This window comes from Sturnus vulgaris, chromosome 14, assembly GCF_052056855.1.
Source record: "Sturnus vulgaris isolate bStuVul1 chromosome 14, bStuVul1.hap1, whole genome shotgun sequence".
Taxonomy (NCBI): domain Eukaryota; kingdom Metazoa; phylum Chordata; class Aves; order Passeriformes; family Sturnidae; genus Sturnus; species Sturnus vulgaris.
In genome coordinates, this window is record NC_142256.1 from 1,122,345 (window position 1) to 1,139,787 (window position 17,443).

Below are 17,443 nucleotides of genomic sequence, written 5' to 3' on the forward strand. Positions count from 1 at the left end.
GAAGCTGCACTACCACCTCTAACAATTAAGCCCAGGAAATCAAGCATGGACAAAAGCAATTGCTCAGTGCTTGGTTCCATGCTTTTCCTTCCATGCAATGTGAGCAGAGCCAAGCTGAACCTCACAGCTGGCCACATGCACAAGGGTTAAATCAGATGACCTTCCAAGGTCCCTTCTAAATAAAATTACTTCGTGATCTGCCCTTAAAATGACCCAACTCAGAAGATTCATGTCACTTAATATATTTAGAAGCACTTACAGGCAGAGGCCGTGGTTTTTAAATAAAAGTTTAATTCCTTCATCAGGTCTTAACTTTAAACACAAATGCTGCTGAAAATCCTCCCAGCACTGCTCTGATGTCCTGGCTTTTGGCTCTCAGAGCAGCAGCAGGGGCTCCCATATAGGAGGTGGGATCACAGACTCTCAGGAGAGCTCAGTGCAGGATGCAAAGCAAAGAAGCAAGAGATGCACAGTTTCCAGACAAACACCAATTCTTATACAAAAAGGAAAGCTCTACACTAATAGAAGTGTTAAAGTTGCCACAGGACAGGAGTTTAGGAAGGGAGAGAAGTCTTCAGTAAAAGGCACAACTAAAGAAGTACTTCCCTAGATTTTAACCTTATCTTTCAGTTAGTTCCACTTATACCTCAGCCCCCAGCCTCTCAAAGCCATGCTGGTTACTCTAGAAAGTAATTTCAAGTTCCTTCTTTTCCCTTTTTCCCTTCCTCCAGCTCAAAAACAAATAAAAGAGGAGTGCTTATTAAAAAACAAAAACAAACCAAACCAAAACAAAACAAAAAAACCCCAAACAAACAAACAAAAAACCCCAACAAACCAAAAAAACAAATCAAAAAAACTCAAAACAAAACCAGAATAAAACAGTTTGGTCTATAAACCGTAAGAGTTCAAGAGAGACTTAGCAGTTTACCTTACGATTGTCTGGTACGTTTTCTAAGTATTCAAGTTTCAGATGATACTACATCCAAGAGCCTCAGCCAGCTCTAGTTTTGGTATTTTTCTTTCAGGCACTTTGTGGCCTGTCAAGTTGGTGTTAAATCTGCAATCTTCCCAGTATTATGTTATCACCAGCCTCTTCAACCCATTGCCATAAACACTCCTGAGAAGCATCAGACCCGCTCCAAGGGTTCCTTCAGGTTTTGTTGGCCTGTGACTTGCAGTGCTCCTTGGCTTAAGGTATTTTGCAAGAAGCAGCGCTTTCAAGGAAAGGCAGACAACGAGGAGGACAATGTGTCAGTAACTTCCAGGATAATAGGACTGTAACAAGCAATGGATGAGAGGCTGAGCCAGCTGGACACAAAGCTGTTGTGTTTCGGGTCACCCCAGTGTCTGAGCAGGCACTTGCTAGATGCAAAAACCCTGCTGCTGTTGGATAAAGAGGCTCTGTTTACCACTGTACTGGTAAAACAAGGGTCGGGGGGTGCACAGCAGGTCAAGGTGCAGCTGCAGTACATGACAGCAGTCCTCTAGTTAGCTAGCAAGACTAACAGGAAGCTGTGAAATTGAGAAGCTGGTTTTAGCCTTCACTAGAAACCAAAGCACACAACCACCACAAGTTCTCTTGTGCAGGATGCACATTCCCCATTAAGCTAACAGCACTGCACAGACTGCTCTCACCCTCACTTTGCTGTGTAGCACACTAAAGGGCATTTAATGTCATCAACAATTAAGAGGAATTCAAGTTTGCAAGCTACACTGATCTTCTTTCATGGGAGGAAGCTGTAGCAGCAGCACCTCCTAGGTGTCTCCCAGGGCTTCACCCAGGGTCAAGCTTGGCCAAGACACAAGCCTTCCCCAGCACTCTCCAAGGGCTCTGTCAGGTACAGAGTGGTAAGACAGCCAGCAGTCTCTTGGGCTCTTGCTGTAGATCCAGATCAACATGTCCTAGGGAGCTCTATTTCCCAAACAATTTAGGGTGTGCATGCCAGATCATCTAACCCTGCCCACAGACAAACCCTCTCCCTCCCCCCCTCAAAATAATTGTGGCAAATAGCCATGTGTCAGTCCTGCTCTCCACAGACCTGCAGAATTGAGTCAGTGCTACTGATCAGCTCCACGCACAGAGGTGCTGGTGGAGTTGGCTTTACAGAGATGAGCTTTCCCCCTCCAGCCTCCCACTGTTGGGAACAGAACCAGTAAGCCTGACTTAAGCAGGAGCTGTAGAGAACTGCACTGGAACAAGCAGAGTCTTCTACTGAACTTTACAACAAGCTGAACAACTTTTGGTTTTAAAAAAAAAAGCCATACAAGCAGCAGCTGACATCTGTTGTTATAAAGGGACATGGCTGAATAGGTAGGAAACAGATTCCCCATTATGAGTCCTCCTGATGGCCTCCGCAAGGATCATTGAGATGTCAATCACCTGGAAGGGAAGATAGATGCATCAGCACCATTGAAAAAAGGCACAAGCATGAAAGAACGGCTGGGAAGTCAGGGAGAACCTAAAGAATAAACTCATCACCCACATTTATAACGTGCCAGATGCAGGCAAATTACTTCTACACAGGATTAAGATTTAATTACATGTAAGACTGAAGATACCCTACTACAAATATTCTAGTTGGTCTGTCAGTTACAGTCTACTGTCACCTTGCTTTGCTCAGACTCCCTAGGCTCAGTCTGTTTATCACAGGACTCTCATATTCACTTTGTGCAGAGAAGTTAGGGCAGTCTAAATCAAGATGAAATCACTTCCCCTGAGCCAAGAGGTTTTACCACTGCTGCCAGCAATCTGAGAGATGAAGCTGCTGTGCTGCAGCTCAGCTCCCAGGCGCTGTGCTGGCTCCATCTGGTGGGGTCAGACGGGTACCAGGAGGAAAAGCTGAGTCTCAGCCAAATCCCAACTCTGAATCCCCACAGCTAAAACATTTCAATATATGTAGTCTAGTAAGAATCACTATATTCATGGTGCATTAAAGAAACCAAGTGAAAACCGTATTTATTATCTTTTATCTTCTAGATAGCTTGTCTCTGAAGGGAAGAAAAAATCAACAAGTTGCAGAGTAAAGCCTGAGACTTGTGACAACTCCTTTAGCTCTGTTCCTCAACATCAAACATCAGTGTGTAAATGTGAGGTATTAAAGGAGAGCCTGGAAAACTGCTCCACTGCAATCTTTGGCTACAGCTACTTACACAGAGTTTGCCAGTTTAACATTTTGCCTGCACTAGCTGCAGTGTGAAGCCTGGAAACAAGGTGAAGCACTAGAAATGTTTTAGATGTATAATCCAGAAGTTAGTGCTGAAAGAAATGCAACCCAACAGCAGCTTGCAATCAGCTTATAACATATTTCCAAAAGCAGCTTAAAATTGACTGCAGCTTCAACCAGTTCAGCTTCCCTTTCACCAGCAGCTGAGTAGCTTCTACATTCACACCACAGTATTGGCTGAGTGTGAGTAGTGCCAGAACTTCTCCAAGTGCCTGTGTCCTAGATAATGGTGCTGTGAAGCCAAGGCCCATCTGGAATTAAATCTGGCAAACAACGTCAACCTAATAATAAAAAAACCTAATAATAATGTGAGCCTATTACTAAAGGGAAGGGGGACGGACCCTGGTAGCAGAGGATGCAGAGAAGGCAGTTAGTGAGCACCTTCTTTGCAGTCTTTGACAAGCCAGAGACCAGGGCAAGGGGATGTTGGAAGGAAGACTTTTCCTCAGGGAGGACTGGGCTAGAAGACACTTGGCCAGACTTGATATCCACAAGTCCATGGGCCCTGATGGGATACATTCATGACTACTGAGAGAGCTGGCAGACATCACAGCCAGGCACTCATGATCAGCTTTGAAAGGTCCTGGAGTTCAACAGAGGTGCTTGAGGACTGGAATAAAGCAAAGACAACCCAGGAATTACTGTCAACCAGCCTTACATCAATCTCTGGAAAGGTGATGGAGCACTTCATTCTGGAGGCCATTCTATGCACATGGATAACAAGAACACGATCAGGAATAGTCAGCATGGATTCACCAAAGGCAAATCACGCTTGATCAATCAGATCACCTTCTATGAGGAAGCAACTAGCTGGATGGGTGAGGGGCGAGCAGTGGATATTGTCAACTTCAGCAAGGCTTCTGTCATGAAATCATCACAGGTAAACTCGAAAAGAGTACACTGGATTGAGAACTGGCTGAACAGCAGATTCTGGGGCTCATTATCAGCTTTTAGCTTTCATATGGATAGCAAAGGCTGGGCATAAAGTGACAGATACACAACAAAGCTGTCAGCAGCAACATCAGAAGTTCCTGTCTCCCTGTGTTTCAGCATTGCACATCATCAGCACATCACTCCTCCAAAGGGCACACATCCAACTACTTGCCTACATAGTGGCCCCATTAAATCAGACACCTGATCTAAGTAAACAAGCTCTGAAAAAAAGATCCTTTAATGAACTATTTGAGATGAGCTGGAACAGAAGCTTCGTTGCATCAGTGTAACATGTCTGTTACCCCACAGCAAAAGGGCCAAGAGAACTAGGCAACACTGATGGCACTACCAACAGAACCACTGTCAGCATTACACAGTATTGTGGGGTTTTCACCGCCAACAGGTGAACAGACAAGGCTACCACCCCTCAGGAGTGACTGAAAATAGATGCTCACCTGGATTTTAGGGCATTGCTTCATCTTGTCCTCCTGGGGTATTGTGTTTGTGACTACAACTGCCTCAAAACAGGCATTGTTGATCCGGGAAATTGCTGGCCCAGAAAAGATCCCATGAGTTAAGATGGCATAAACTTTGGTGGCTCCAGCTGACACAAGCCTGCAAGGGGGGAATAAAGGAGAAGGATGATTAATTCTCAGCAAGTATTAAGCTGACATCAGTGCAGGGCACACGGTAAGGACGACAGGAGACAGCACCATGTGCTTAGGGAACAGACTACCTTTGATTCCCCCTCTCTACGGACTTGGGGAAAAAACAGTTTTACAAGTACCATGAAATCCACCACAGGCAAAGCACACACTGAAAAAACCCCATTGTTCTTAGCTCTGGAATATTTGGAACAGATCATACAAATCACCTCCTGTAATTTTTGCTTACACAAGGCAGCAGATATTTAATACTGTGTTAATACTTTAATACTGTATTTAATTCAGTATGAAATACTGTGCTAATATTTAATACTGTATTTAACAGTTAACAGTCTCACATATGTTGGTCTTTCTGGTGTAAAAGGCATGAATGATATCGAAGTTTGAAAAGCTTATTTCTAATACAAAGTTAGACAACATTTATTTCTACCTGGCATGGTCATTGATGATCCGTTTACAACATAGGAAAAAAAAATGGTCGTCTACTTATTCCCACCCACTGCGACAACTTTAACTGGGTTTTCCTCCCTATTTTGTATAACATGAATAATCAAGAAACTGCACGAGACCTTGTGAAACTTGTCATGCAAATAATCTGCTCAAGCCATTAAGAGCAGGTTCCTGGGTTAGAAAGGCAGCAGCCAGCCCCACTCACTTGTCTGCAGCATGGCAGATGGTGCCACACGTGTCTGCCATGTCATCCACCAGGATGGCCACTCTGTCCTTGACGTCCCCCACCAGCACCATGCGATCGACCTCGTTGGCCTTCTTGCGCTCCTTGTGAATGAGGGCAAAGTCTACATTCAACCGATCTGCAATGGAGGTCACTCTGAAGAGAGAACAGTTTCCAAACAACACTTAACTCCACAGAGCAGCTTCAATCAAAGCTCTTTCAGTATCAAGCATGCTGCACTAAGAGGAGCTGTCACCACATCTGCTACTGCTCCCAAGCAATTAATAGAAGGCACTCTGCCACTTTGGTTTCCCTTCAAGCAGCTAAACTGCAACCTCTGATCTAATCTCTCTCAGTGACAGCAGACAGATCTCATCTTTCATCATGACCACTGTAAACTAATTTGCATTTAAGCTGAAAACAAACTTTAACCAGCAAGGTCAGCAAACCTGAAGTGATCCAAACACTTGGAAAGTTGTCATCTTTGTAACACTACACTGGAAAGGCTTAAGCTGTGCTATGACAGGGCTTTACTGTCACTCTTATAAGCACTCAATCATCATGCACACAGGCACTGGCACAGATTGTGGAAGGATTACACATCCAGGTAATTTAAATACACCACCTCGCATTTATTTCCATTAAAGTGACTGCAGAGCAACCTTACTAGAGGGATCTTAACTTCACATATTGGCACTGATGAATAGTAAAGAGTTTAAAAGCATTAAGAGTGGAAGGAGTAAAACACACATGCCTTCAGAAATTCTACACTTGAGGTAAGTAGACTCTCAGCCCCATTAGATCAGATTTATCATCCTAGTGGTCCTACACAGACTGTTAAACTAAACTGAAGTATTTGGCTGTGCTTATCTCCATAAAATACTGCACCAGCCAAGATTGACATGTTACAGTATAAGAGGCTTTTGAGCAGATTTTTTCATGAGTCAGATTATATCTGGCTGGTTTGGCACTTCATATACTGTGTTATGCAACAAGCTACAGAAATAGTTGAATATAGAGAAGGTCTTTCCCAATCCATGGACCACAGCAGAGCTACAGAAGACATACAGTGACCTACAGTGTCAGTGTCTCTTGGCTGCTTGTAACACATCACTTCAAACATTCTAAGGCACATGAATCAGATCAGCACACACCAACATTTTGGTGTGACAGCCCAGGATTAAAGAATACATCTGTGTCCCTTTACTGTTCACATGTAGCCCTCAGACAGAAGCATCAAGGAACAGCCTAGTTTCTCCTAAAAAACACCTGAGAACATTCTGAGCTGCCCACAAACTGGCATGTTTGTCTGCAGGGAGATGGGAGATTGTCAGGCTATCAAAATAGAAATGTGCTATAGCATATGCTGCTGCTTTTTGGAAAGGAACCATCTATCTTCCTCGTTCTCAGGGAAGATGAAGAGCGGCAGCAGGCTTAAATCACAGCTAGATATTCAAATCCAGGGTAATAAAGTAAGAAAACGCCTCAACAGACTAAGTTTAATTCTGCAAAGAAAGCAGCCTGGATAAAAATGTATCATTAACATTAGCAGTAAGCTTGCCTTGGCATAAATATATAAATAATATACTATTTCCTCCTTCAATTGGCATAAATATCCTTGTAAAAACTGGTTTAGTTCAAGGGATGTAGCTTTTGTGCAATTCCTACCTATGCAGCTGTGACTGTAGAAGCTATTTAATCCTCCATGTAGCCCAAGAAACCTTCTAAACATTCCCTAGGAAGAATAGCTGACCACTCTTCACCAGCTGTCCTAGACTGTCTGAGAGAAGGCAGACTGACAGAAGAAATATGCTTTAAAAATAGAGTCAAAAGTATTCTTAGGAATTGAAGTAGACACAGAAGCAGCATCTCAAGATACCTATCTGATAGCTCACCTCTTGGCTCCACCAGCATCTGGTGAAACAATGGTGCAGTTCTTCCACTCTGGAATATTCTCTTTGATCCACTTCAGTACAGCAGGCTCAGCATATAAATTATCAACAGGGATATCAAAAAAACCCTGCAAGGAAGACAACAGGAACAGATAATAGCTGAAAGTCCCATTTCAGAAACATTTGTAAGAAGCCTTCTACATCATCAGGCATGCAGTGATCACCTTTCCACAGTTTTCAGCTTTCCTTTTTACTTCCCTTGATGCAAGGACAGTAGTCTTTGGGATACACAGAATAGTAATGCAAGAAGTCTTCAGAGCCAGAAATAGTTCAGCAGCATAAAAATAACACTTTACATGTAACACCTCCACAAAATGAAACTAGTTCTATCCTGGGGGCTCCAGAAAGCCTGCAGCAAATGCATTCATTTCCAGAGCAGCTGGCTGCCTGTTTACAGTCAGTCTTTAAAGCTCATTACACAAAATGGTTACATCTACAAAACAGGCCTGAGTAACATCCGTCTTTAAACTAATGCAGCTGGTTCCATAAGTTTACAGTGACCCTGCAGACTTCTCCAAATCTCACAGGTCACTAAATACCAGAAGTTAATCCTGGAGTAACAGGCAGGAGAGTGAGGAATGCTTCAAGGTACGGGGGCAACAGACCCTCCTCACCAGAATTCCTTCTGTGCTCAGCAACACAGCAGCTCCAAGAACCAGGCTGAAACCAGCCAGATGCTGGAAGCACGTATACACAAATGATCCCATTAAATCTCATCCCTGCTGCTGGTGCAAGGTCAGCCCTATGGCACACATCAATTCCAAGCCCTTACGGAAGAGGGAGGACCACCCTGGGCTTGTTATTTCATGGCTCCTTCTGAGAGCCTTCTCAGCTGTGCCCCCACTGCTTTTTTTCACCTGAGACAGTATTTCTGGGCAAATCATACTGAAGTGTGAATGACTGCACTTCCAGCTGTTAAAGCAACAGCCAGCCACTTATCTCACCAAGCAGTAGCAACTTTACCCTTTACAGCAATACAAGAGACATCCTTTCCTCTGCCACACCCCTCTCAGTTGCACTGAGTTGGTTTCTTGGTCTTGAGCACTTGCTCAATGTGGAGAGAAACAAAATCAAATTGAGTTTGCAGCCCTTCCTCTTGCTGGCAAATATTCCTGCCAGTTTACTTACACAGCCCAGGTCAAGACTTCAGTTGCTCTGTGAGGTATTTTATTCATAAGCCAACAAAGCCTATAAATGATTTTTAATTCACTACCAGCCTGGGAAAGAACCGAGGCCAGCTTGTGTGGGAGGGTGGCACTGAATGGATACGAGTGGGATTGCCCATCTTGCCAGAGGCAAGCTATCAGATCACTGTCCTGGCCAACTAAACCCACAAATGCAGCTGTGCCAGGACACCTGAGGGCAGAACTAACTGCTCACTTCTCCAAGACAACACACAAAGTATGAGAAAGCTCTGCTCAGAATTTGAGGACACTCTCCATCTCGCATCCCTCCAAGATCTAGTGAAGAATAAACAGTGTCACTGTGTGGCAACAAAGTTGTAGGGATCATTTACTAGTTCCTTTACAAAAGACTCAAGACACTCAGTCTGATGAAGAATAACTATACTTTCATTTACAGGTTAACCTGTTACCCACCTCCCTATCCAGTCCCAAATTTCCAAGTCTTGATCACTGCTGTATCTCAAAAAAGCAGATCTGGAAAGCTTGAAAAGCAGTCAAGAAGCTCAGATGGAACTGGTTAAGTCCTCTCCTGATTTTTGCTCCTACCTGAATCTGAGATGCATGCAGGTCCATGGTGATTATATGATCTGCACCTGCCACAGACAGCATGTTTGCAACCAACTTGGCAGAGATTGGAGCTCGACTCTGGTACAGGAAAAAAAAGACAGTATAAGACAAGTTCAACTCCTTCATCAAGATGTCAGCCTTCTGCTTCCAGGCAGTGATTCACAAGCAGTTACTAAAAGGAGCACTCATTAACATTGCATCTTTTCATCAGCTAGTGATTAGACTTTAGTACATTTTCAAGAAGAACTAGATTTTCATGAAAAGATCATTTTGCAGTCCAATGTCCTGATGTTTAACGAAATGAAAAGAGGTTGCATATTCAAAGGAGGCGACAAAACTTCATTTAAATCCTCTCCAGCAGTCAGGACTTTCAAAGTGTGCATTCAACTTCCCTCCAGAATCCTTAACCACATCCCTTACCTTGTCCTTTTTGTCCTGCCGGGCGTAAGGGAAGCAGGGGATGACAGCTGTGACTCTGCTGGCTGAGGCAATCTTACAGGCATTTATCATGATGAGGAGCTCCATCAGATTGTCATTGATTTCCCCACAGCCACTCTGCACAATGTAGACGTCCTCCCCACGAACACTCTCGCCTATTTCCACACTGGAAACAGATGAGAAGAGAGTTGCAGCCAAACACAAATTAAAGCACAGCCATTACTTGTGCCTGCAGAGCAACCAAGGCAGTGCATTCCCAAGGGTCTGTGGGTGACAGTGCCATATAATCAAGGCTGTTGAGCAGGAACACTGCTGTTTATTTGCTCAGTGGCTATTTTACAGCACTCACTGATCAGATTTAATGGTCCCGCCAGTAAAGGCTAAAAGCACTCAGCCTGTACTCTTGATCTCAACACAAGCTGAGCATGTAAACACCCCAGAGCAGGCCTTGCTCCCCTGGAACCACTAGCACAGCCACCTCTAAAAGCAGCAGTGTACAAAGGAGCAAGGACATGGCCAGCCACCAGAGTGGGGACAAACTGCTACCGAAGCAACACTGCAGCCAGTTGTCAGACTGAAAGTTAAAACAGCCATTCAGTGGCTCCACCAAAGAAGCACTTCTGCATTTCAGTCTGGAAAGGCTTTTGGGGTTAATTTTCTCCTGGATGCAGTGCACACTAATCCCTGCTGATGAAGGGCCTGAATACAAGCCAAAGGTTCTGTTTGCCAACAGCAAAATGCCAGCTCCAGTGCACATATGGAGACACCTGCACCAGAAAGAGTGGGAAAGAAACCACTTCACTTATAGAGCCCCTCAGGATAGAGCTCTAATTCTAATATTTCCTTCCCTGACCTTTCTGATCTCTTCTTCTAACTTTTTTTGATGACTATTATCTATTTATAGCCTTACTGCTCAATATCCATCAGCGAGCTGCTGTCATCTTTATTGCTCTCTGACTTACAGGATGTATCCATCTCTCGTGAAGAATTTCAGTCAAGGAGAACTCTCTGCTGGGGAAGTGTCTGATTATCAGCAGTTAGCTGATAATCAGACACTCCAATATCAGGGTGATTTAAGATACTTATGGTACAAACAAGTCTATGAATTTTTCTGTTAAAACAATCTTGCTCTTTTGGGGAAGCACCTGCTGTCAGTTTATTGGGGTAAATAAGATGTCTTTTAAGTCTTCAAGCCACATTACCTGCTGACATAGGAACCTGATGGCCAGCCAACTAGATGGGTAAGAGTAGTTGATAAAGAATGAGAACAGTGCAAGGGCTGTAAATCAAACAGAACCTTTTATAACTTCTCTACAACTCTCTGTATTACCTCTGAGATTTTACAATCAATACCCATGCAAGAGAAACATAACATTGTACATCACATTTACATCCTGGATTTTCGTGGAAAAAAAAAATACTGTTTCCAGAAGGAGCAGGTTGGAGCAACCAAGGCTCGTCGTATTATACTCTGGTGTATACACGGTTAGTGTATTCTCTAAAGCAAGCTTAAAAAGCTCTGAACAACTTTAGACCTCCTTTTTAGCTTTACGTAGGATGGCAGCAAGACTTTTTAAAGCATAGATACATAAAACAAGGCGAATGTTAGGCTTCAAAGCTTGAGGAGAACAGACTGCATGACTGCAAATGCACCGTGGGATGCACGGAGGTGTGAGCCTCTTCTCTTTCCTTGAGAATTCTATCAATACTTTCTAAGACTCTGAAGCTCCTCAGAGAAGTTTAAAGGTATCAGCTACATGCTAAACACAAAATTATCAAGCCTCAAGTCATCAGAGTTTAGATTTAAGCATGAAATAGCTTCATCAGTGTAACTCCAAGAGGTACCGTCCCATCAGCTCGCGGCTTTGGGGTGGAGGGGGCAAGGTCCGTGTGGCGAATTCCATCGCTCCAACACTTGCCACAGTGGCCAGCCCACACAAATCCTCCAAGTTCAGGAGCCCCGCGCGGCCCCGGTGCCGGGGAAGCCCCAAAGGCGGCAGTAGAAGCCCGCGTGGGGCCGGCGCCGTGAGGCGGGGACGGCTGCAGGCATGGCCCGGGCCGCACATGGCTCCCGGGGCGCACCGCGGGCGGGCCTCGCCCCGCCTCTGCCTGGGAGATGTGCGCGATGCACCCGAGGGCTCCGGGGCAGCAGGGGCACGGCGGGAGCGCACCGGGGACATCTCCGAGCGCGGCTCCGCTGCTCCGCAGCCGGGCCCGACCGCACGGCCCCCGAACTACAACCCCCATAACCCCCCGCGCGGAGGCAGCGCGGTACCCAGCACCGCAGCGCCGCGCGGCATGCCGGGAGCTGTAGTGCGGCCGCGCCCCGCCCCACCTCACCATGTCTCCTGGTTGCTGAACTTCTTGGTGACCACCTTGCCCAGCTCCAGGCCCAGGCGGTCGGCGATCTTCTGGGACAGGTCCTGGTGCGAGCTCCCGCTGAAGATCTTGATGTTGGGCATGGCGGCGGCTGCGGAAGTGGCGCCCTTTTTCTCCTCTTCGTCGCTCCGCCACGCAGCGCCCGCGGCTGCCGCGCGGGGACCCGCCCGCCTCCTGCGAGGACGCGGCACAGTAGGTACAGGTCACACCAGTCGCCTCTACGCCGCCATCTTACCCCTTCCCGCCTGCTGTTCCGACGCTTTATAACTTCTCCGCCCCGAGGACACGCCCCCAATCACTTCCCATTGGCTGTGCTGCCGGAGGAGGCATGGCCCAGCGCAACGGCCCGGCAGTGGTGGGCGTGACTTGGCGCGCCTCCTTCTCCACGCGGGCGAGGGTAGCTGCGCGCGGCCCCCAGCTGGGGGCGGGACCTAGGGCAGGGGGAGGCCTACGATTGGCCGCTATGTGGCGGTTTGGGCTGCGATTGGCCAGAGCGGGGGGGCCCGGAGCGCGCGGCCGGCCCTGCCCCACGTGGCCGTGGCGAGCACAGCCGCCCCCCGGCGGCCATGATGGCGCCCACCGCACCGGGGGGAAGGAGGTGGGCGATGTCCCCGCTGCCGCCTCACGGCGCCGCGCCCGCGCCCGCGCCCCCCGCCCGCCTCTCACCGCCGCACCCGCCGCCTGCGGGGCGCCGCGGCGTCCGTTACCTCAGCATGCCGGCGTGCCCGCGCCCGCCGCCGCCGTCCCCCGCCGCCCTGCACGGCGCTGCGCGGAGCTGGCGTCACCCGGCGGGCCGCGTGTGAGGCGGTACCGGGTGACACCGGGTGGCAGCGGGCCCGCTGCGGCACCGCCGTGCCCCGGGACGGGCCCTGCGCTGCACCCGGCCCTGCCCTTCAAGGGCTGTTTTGATTTTGGATCAGAGCTGCAACCCGCCTGGGGGGTATTTTAACAGGCTTATTAATTCCTGAGGGGTTTTACGTTTTTAGTCAAGATTTTTGTACCCAATTCCATACCAAATTATATATTGATACGTGTATATAGATGCATATATGTATGTGTGTGTATCTATGTTATATATAATTATATATTTAACTAACCATAGACTAATAACAAATTAGCCTTCTGTGAATTATCGGTTATGCACATTAATTTATCTTTAGCGAATTTAAACATTGTGCTTAACGGTTTTTAACCTTTAAACCTGGTTTGTTAACCTTTAAACCTGGATATCATCGAATCCTAGAATATCCTGGGCTGGGAGGGAATCACAAATTCCCGACTCCTGGCCCTGCACAGGACCCCCCTCAAGAATCCCACCGATGTGATTTTTATAGTGGTTTATTCTCATTCTAAATTTCTAATCCAGTCTCTGGTTGTTAATAGGTCAATATAGTCCTGTCCTTTTTCTAAGACTTTATCTCAAATTACCTTTCACTACTTTGAAGGAAATGATACTCAAATTTTAGCTTGTGTATTTTATTATTAACCCCTTCAAAACAAAAGGCCCTGTGGTTCATAACAGAAAATGAAGGAATTGATAATTGCTCACATTTCTTTGTTTCTGTCAGACACACAACCAGCAAGTCCAGGGTAAAGATGACACCAGGCCAGTGACTCTTCACTCCGTCTGTGCTTGTTATTTTCCCCACAAAGTGAAGAAGGAAGATTTACACATAAATATACGAAATAAGCCACAGACAGCTTGTTCAGAATTTTCATGAAGTTGTGTAATTCCTACTCATGTTACTTGAATTTCTGAGAGACAATGAACTTCTCCAGTGAATTTGACATTGATTTGCTTCGAGTCCTTGAGATTTCAACCAGAAGAATCCACAATCGGGGGGGTTGGGTGGGGTAGGGCTGGCCACATTTTCTTTATTTTCTTAAAACTCCTCTGGCCTCAAATGCTACTGGCATTATCCCCAAAGATCTGTAAATTAATGACTACAAAACCATACTTAGAAGAAGTTTTCTATAACACTTTGTACAGTGTCATTAAATTTGGAATTCCTCTGCATTAAAATAGGTATTTATTCCCATGCTTTGCATTGATTGAACTGGAATATTAATATTGGTAATTATGATTATTTTCTGGTGAAGCTGTAGCAGTTTTGAGATGCTGTGACAGCATCAGACAGGGAATTGGGAAGGAAGAACACGGCTCTTTGCTTCTAATTTGTTGCTAATCATTGCTCATCTTAACAAAGGACAATCATCCTAGCAAACAAAATTAATCTTAGCAGTGAAGCAAACTTCACTGGTGAGTGGCTACCTGATGGTTCAAGTGATGGGATTTGTGGATACCTCCCAAATTTCCAGCAGACACATTCTTGCCCCAAATCCACATCATTGCAGCCATTCACTGCTGACACTGCTTGGTCTGGGGCACACCTTGGTTTTGAAGTATTTGCTTCAGTCTTGTTTTAAATTCCATTTTGTCTCCCGTGTTCTTGAATACAGAATGAGAATTTTCTGTTCCCCAACATCCCAGGCTCCCCTCGGTTTATTTGTGAACCAGGCAGTGGGACCCTAAGGCTGAAGGCAGCACAGGGTATATTTAAACACACAAGTGATGCCTCTCTTTGATGAGCCCTGTCTGGGCTTTGGAAGCAGCTTTCCTGTCAGGTTCCTCCTGGCATCACACAGAGATGCCATTTGGAGGAGTGAAAAATCTGACAAAAAAAAATTCCTTTAATCCTAAAACCAGGAACTGGCAACCTATTACGTGTAAAATCAATGATTTTTTTTTTCGCTTTCTGAGCTGGTGGCCAGGTGTGTTTTCACACCCACTTGCTTCCCTCAGTATTTCAGCCTCCACCATGCCTTTGTAGATTAGCCAGCGCTTTGTTCCTGAGGACAAAAGTCCACCTCCACTAACGACTCACAAAGCTCTTGGAACATGATAACCTCAGGGATTTGCTTAAGGAGAAGCTCTTAATGCACCAAAGTCTAAGTTAAACAAAGCCAAAAACTCGCTCAGGAGGTTCCTCAGCCACTGCTTGTCTCCAAGCAGTTCGCTTTGCCATGCAGGGACAAGGAGGAGCAGCTTTGAAGAGTGAGACGTTTATCTGGTTCTTGGGATGAAAGGAGAGACTGTGGTTGCATCCATTGAAAACCAAACTCACACTGCCTTGGGAGTCAGGCTTTCTGTCAAAGGATGCTCAGGGAAATGATCACAGGTCATGAAAATGATCACAGATCGTCAAAGTGCATTGGCGTGTCTCAGCTTTTGCATGGATGCCCTTATTCAGAATTAAAGCACCTCATTGCAGCTGGTGTGCCTCATTCTGAAGGCGAAATGCAATAAATTGAATTATTTACTTTCAATCTGAAGGATTTTATTTCATTTTCCTGTGGCTTACAGTACAGACAAGCACAAGCTGGCCTGGAGAAGCAGGAAGGACAAGCTCATAGCCTGAGGTGCTGTGTTCCATCAAGTTCTGTAAATTGTGAATTAAATTACCGTCCAACTAAGGAGAGAACCTGAAAACACACAAACAGCCAAAAAAATCTTTTTTACTTACCTGATTCTAAGGAGGTGCAATTAATCAGAAATACATTTGTCACAAGCTGAGAATGAATTTTCCAGGAAGTTTTAAGCAGCACATTAACAGCATCAAATTTCATGGCGATGTCAATCAAGACAAGTAGCCCTCGTCCCTCTCTTGGCACTTTCCTGCATACAACTGCCACTCAATTACCACCAGCCACTAATCAAGAGCACATTTTCATGCAAAAATCCTGAGACTGAGTGTTGTTATCTCTTTCTGTTTCCTTGTGACTTCACTGCCTCACAGCCGGTTCTGTCAATGAATGGCACTTGATGGAAATAACACCAGGCTCTGCCCTTTTGCCTTGGTGGCTAAAAGTAGGAGCCGGGAAAAGTTGAAGGTCAAAAAAAAAGTAAAGAAAAGTAGAGGTAGAGAAAGGGTGGGAGGATGGATAGGAAACTAAAGGCTGAGGAAAAAAAAATAATGCGTAAAAGGTTAGAAGGATGAAAAGTTGAGGCTAAAAAGGGGTGGGAGGCTGAAAGGTGATGCCGAAAAGGGTGAGAGACTGACATGAAGGCAGAAGGAGAGGAGAGGATGGTGGAGAGGGGGAAAGTTTAGGAAAGACGGTCACCCTTAGCACTGTAACTATTACCAGAGTTACACAGGACATCGCTGGACCACACCCACCAAGGAAAAGCGCACCATTTGTCAGGAAAAGGAAAAAATTCTTAGAAATAAATGGTATTGTCGAGTCTCCACTGGAACCAATACAGACTTAGAGATCGTTTTTAAAGGATCCTAACTGGTTCCTGACTGTGTTCCTGATCTTTCCACTCAGCGATTTTACTGTGGCTTTCTAAGGAGCTCAGGTAAAAGTATGAGGAATGAGTGGTTTTGCCTTAGGAAGAGGTGACTTTTCATTAGATTTAGGAGTATTTCCAAGGTGCTTTTCGAAGGTGGGATTTAGTCAAGCATTGTAAAGTGGCGACCTGTTCCCAGCCCTTTGATTTTCTCACCAGCCCCTGGTACAGGCAACAAAGCTTAGAGGGGCAGCACTGGAATTTCTGCCACTTTGGGCATGGTGTGTTTGCTTTTTAATAACTTTAATATTCCAGTTGCAGAAACGTTCCTCCATCCATTCTGTATGTGGGGGACAGGTGACAGCAAGGGGCACCATCTCAGCTGGCCTGGGATCTTGTGCAGCTGCTGCAGTGGGATGAGGTGTCTGCTCATGCCCTGACATGGAATTACATAACATGACACAAAAACATTGGGAAAATTTTCCTATGAAGTATACAGACTGGTTTTGTGTATATTAGGTATGTTTGGGTGCTGTAAAAAGGCTGAGATTACTGTGTTCCCTGGCAGACTTCTCCCATGTCCACAGAAAGCCATAGGTGTCCTGCCCAGCCCCACTGTAACTTCCCACGTGAGGAATTTGTTGGGATATTTCACACAGGAACCCAGACACTGTGCTTTAAATGAGGATAAAATTTAGGCACTATTCACTTCCATTTGACTGTCAGCTCCCTTGGGCCTGATGAAAGCAGCAGTGGGTCCCAGCTATTCAGCTCGTTCTGCTGTTGTATCTGGGGCTCCTGCAAGTCCTGTGTAGTGTGGCCAAGACCTTGGAGAGGATGGAAATCCCGACGGGAGAATGTGACTGCTCCGCCATGGGGATTAGAGTTCAAAGTGCTCTCAACTATGGTGCCCAGTTGTTGTCTCCAGCTGACAATGACCAGCGAAGTCCACGGAGACACAAAACCTATCTTGAGACTGCTGCTTGAGGCCTGCTGATTTTTCAGCCTCTGCTTTTGACATTTTAACCCCTGACAGCCAGGGAATGAGGTTTAACCTCAGCTGGCAAAGCACACCATATAGCTGAACAGATAAAGCAAAAGCTGCACAAGCAAGCAAAGTTAAACAGGGAATTCATC

The 17,443-nt window shown here is 45.9% G+C and overlaps 1 protein-coding gene across 1 annotated transcript; it reads right to left on the bottom strand.

Annotated features, from left to right (window-relative positions):
* Positions 1 to 271: 271 nt before the first annotated feature.
* On the bottom strand, positions 272 to 12,289 carry PRPS1 (phosphoribosyl pyrophosphate synthetase 1). Its single transcript, XM_014877165.2, has 7 exons — positions 11,977 to 12,289; positions 9,619 to 9,802; positions 9,178 to 9,276; positions 7,391 to 7,515; positions 5,478 to 5,651; positions 4,613 to 4,772; positions 272 to 2,380 (listed from the first exon to the last, which is right to left on the bottom strand). Exons 1-7 carry the CDS (start codon positions 12,096 to 12,098, stop codon positions 2,288 to 2,290), a joined length of 957 nt encoding a protein of 318 aa, XP_014732651.1. The 5' UTR covers positions 12,099 to 12,289; the 3' UTR covers positions 272 to 2,287.
* Positions 12,290 to 17,443: the final 5,154 nt, after the last annotated feature.

Excerpts from the sequence above, each read along its gene's own strand:
- PRPS1 (XM_014877165.2), bottom strand. The coding sequence starts at position 12,098 with ATGCCCAACATCAAGATCTTCAGCGGGAGCTCGCACCAGGACCTGTCC. Across the intron at positions 9,803-11,976 it reads TTCAGCAACCAGGAGACATG|TGTGGAAATAGGCGAGAGTG; the intron begins GTGAGGTGGGGC and ends ATCTGTTTCCAG. Across the intron at positions 9,277-9,618 it reads GGCAGGACAAAAAGGACAAG|AGTCGAGCTCCAATCTCTGC; the intron begins GTAAGGGATGTG and ends TTCCTGTACCAG.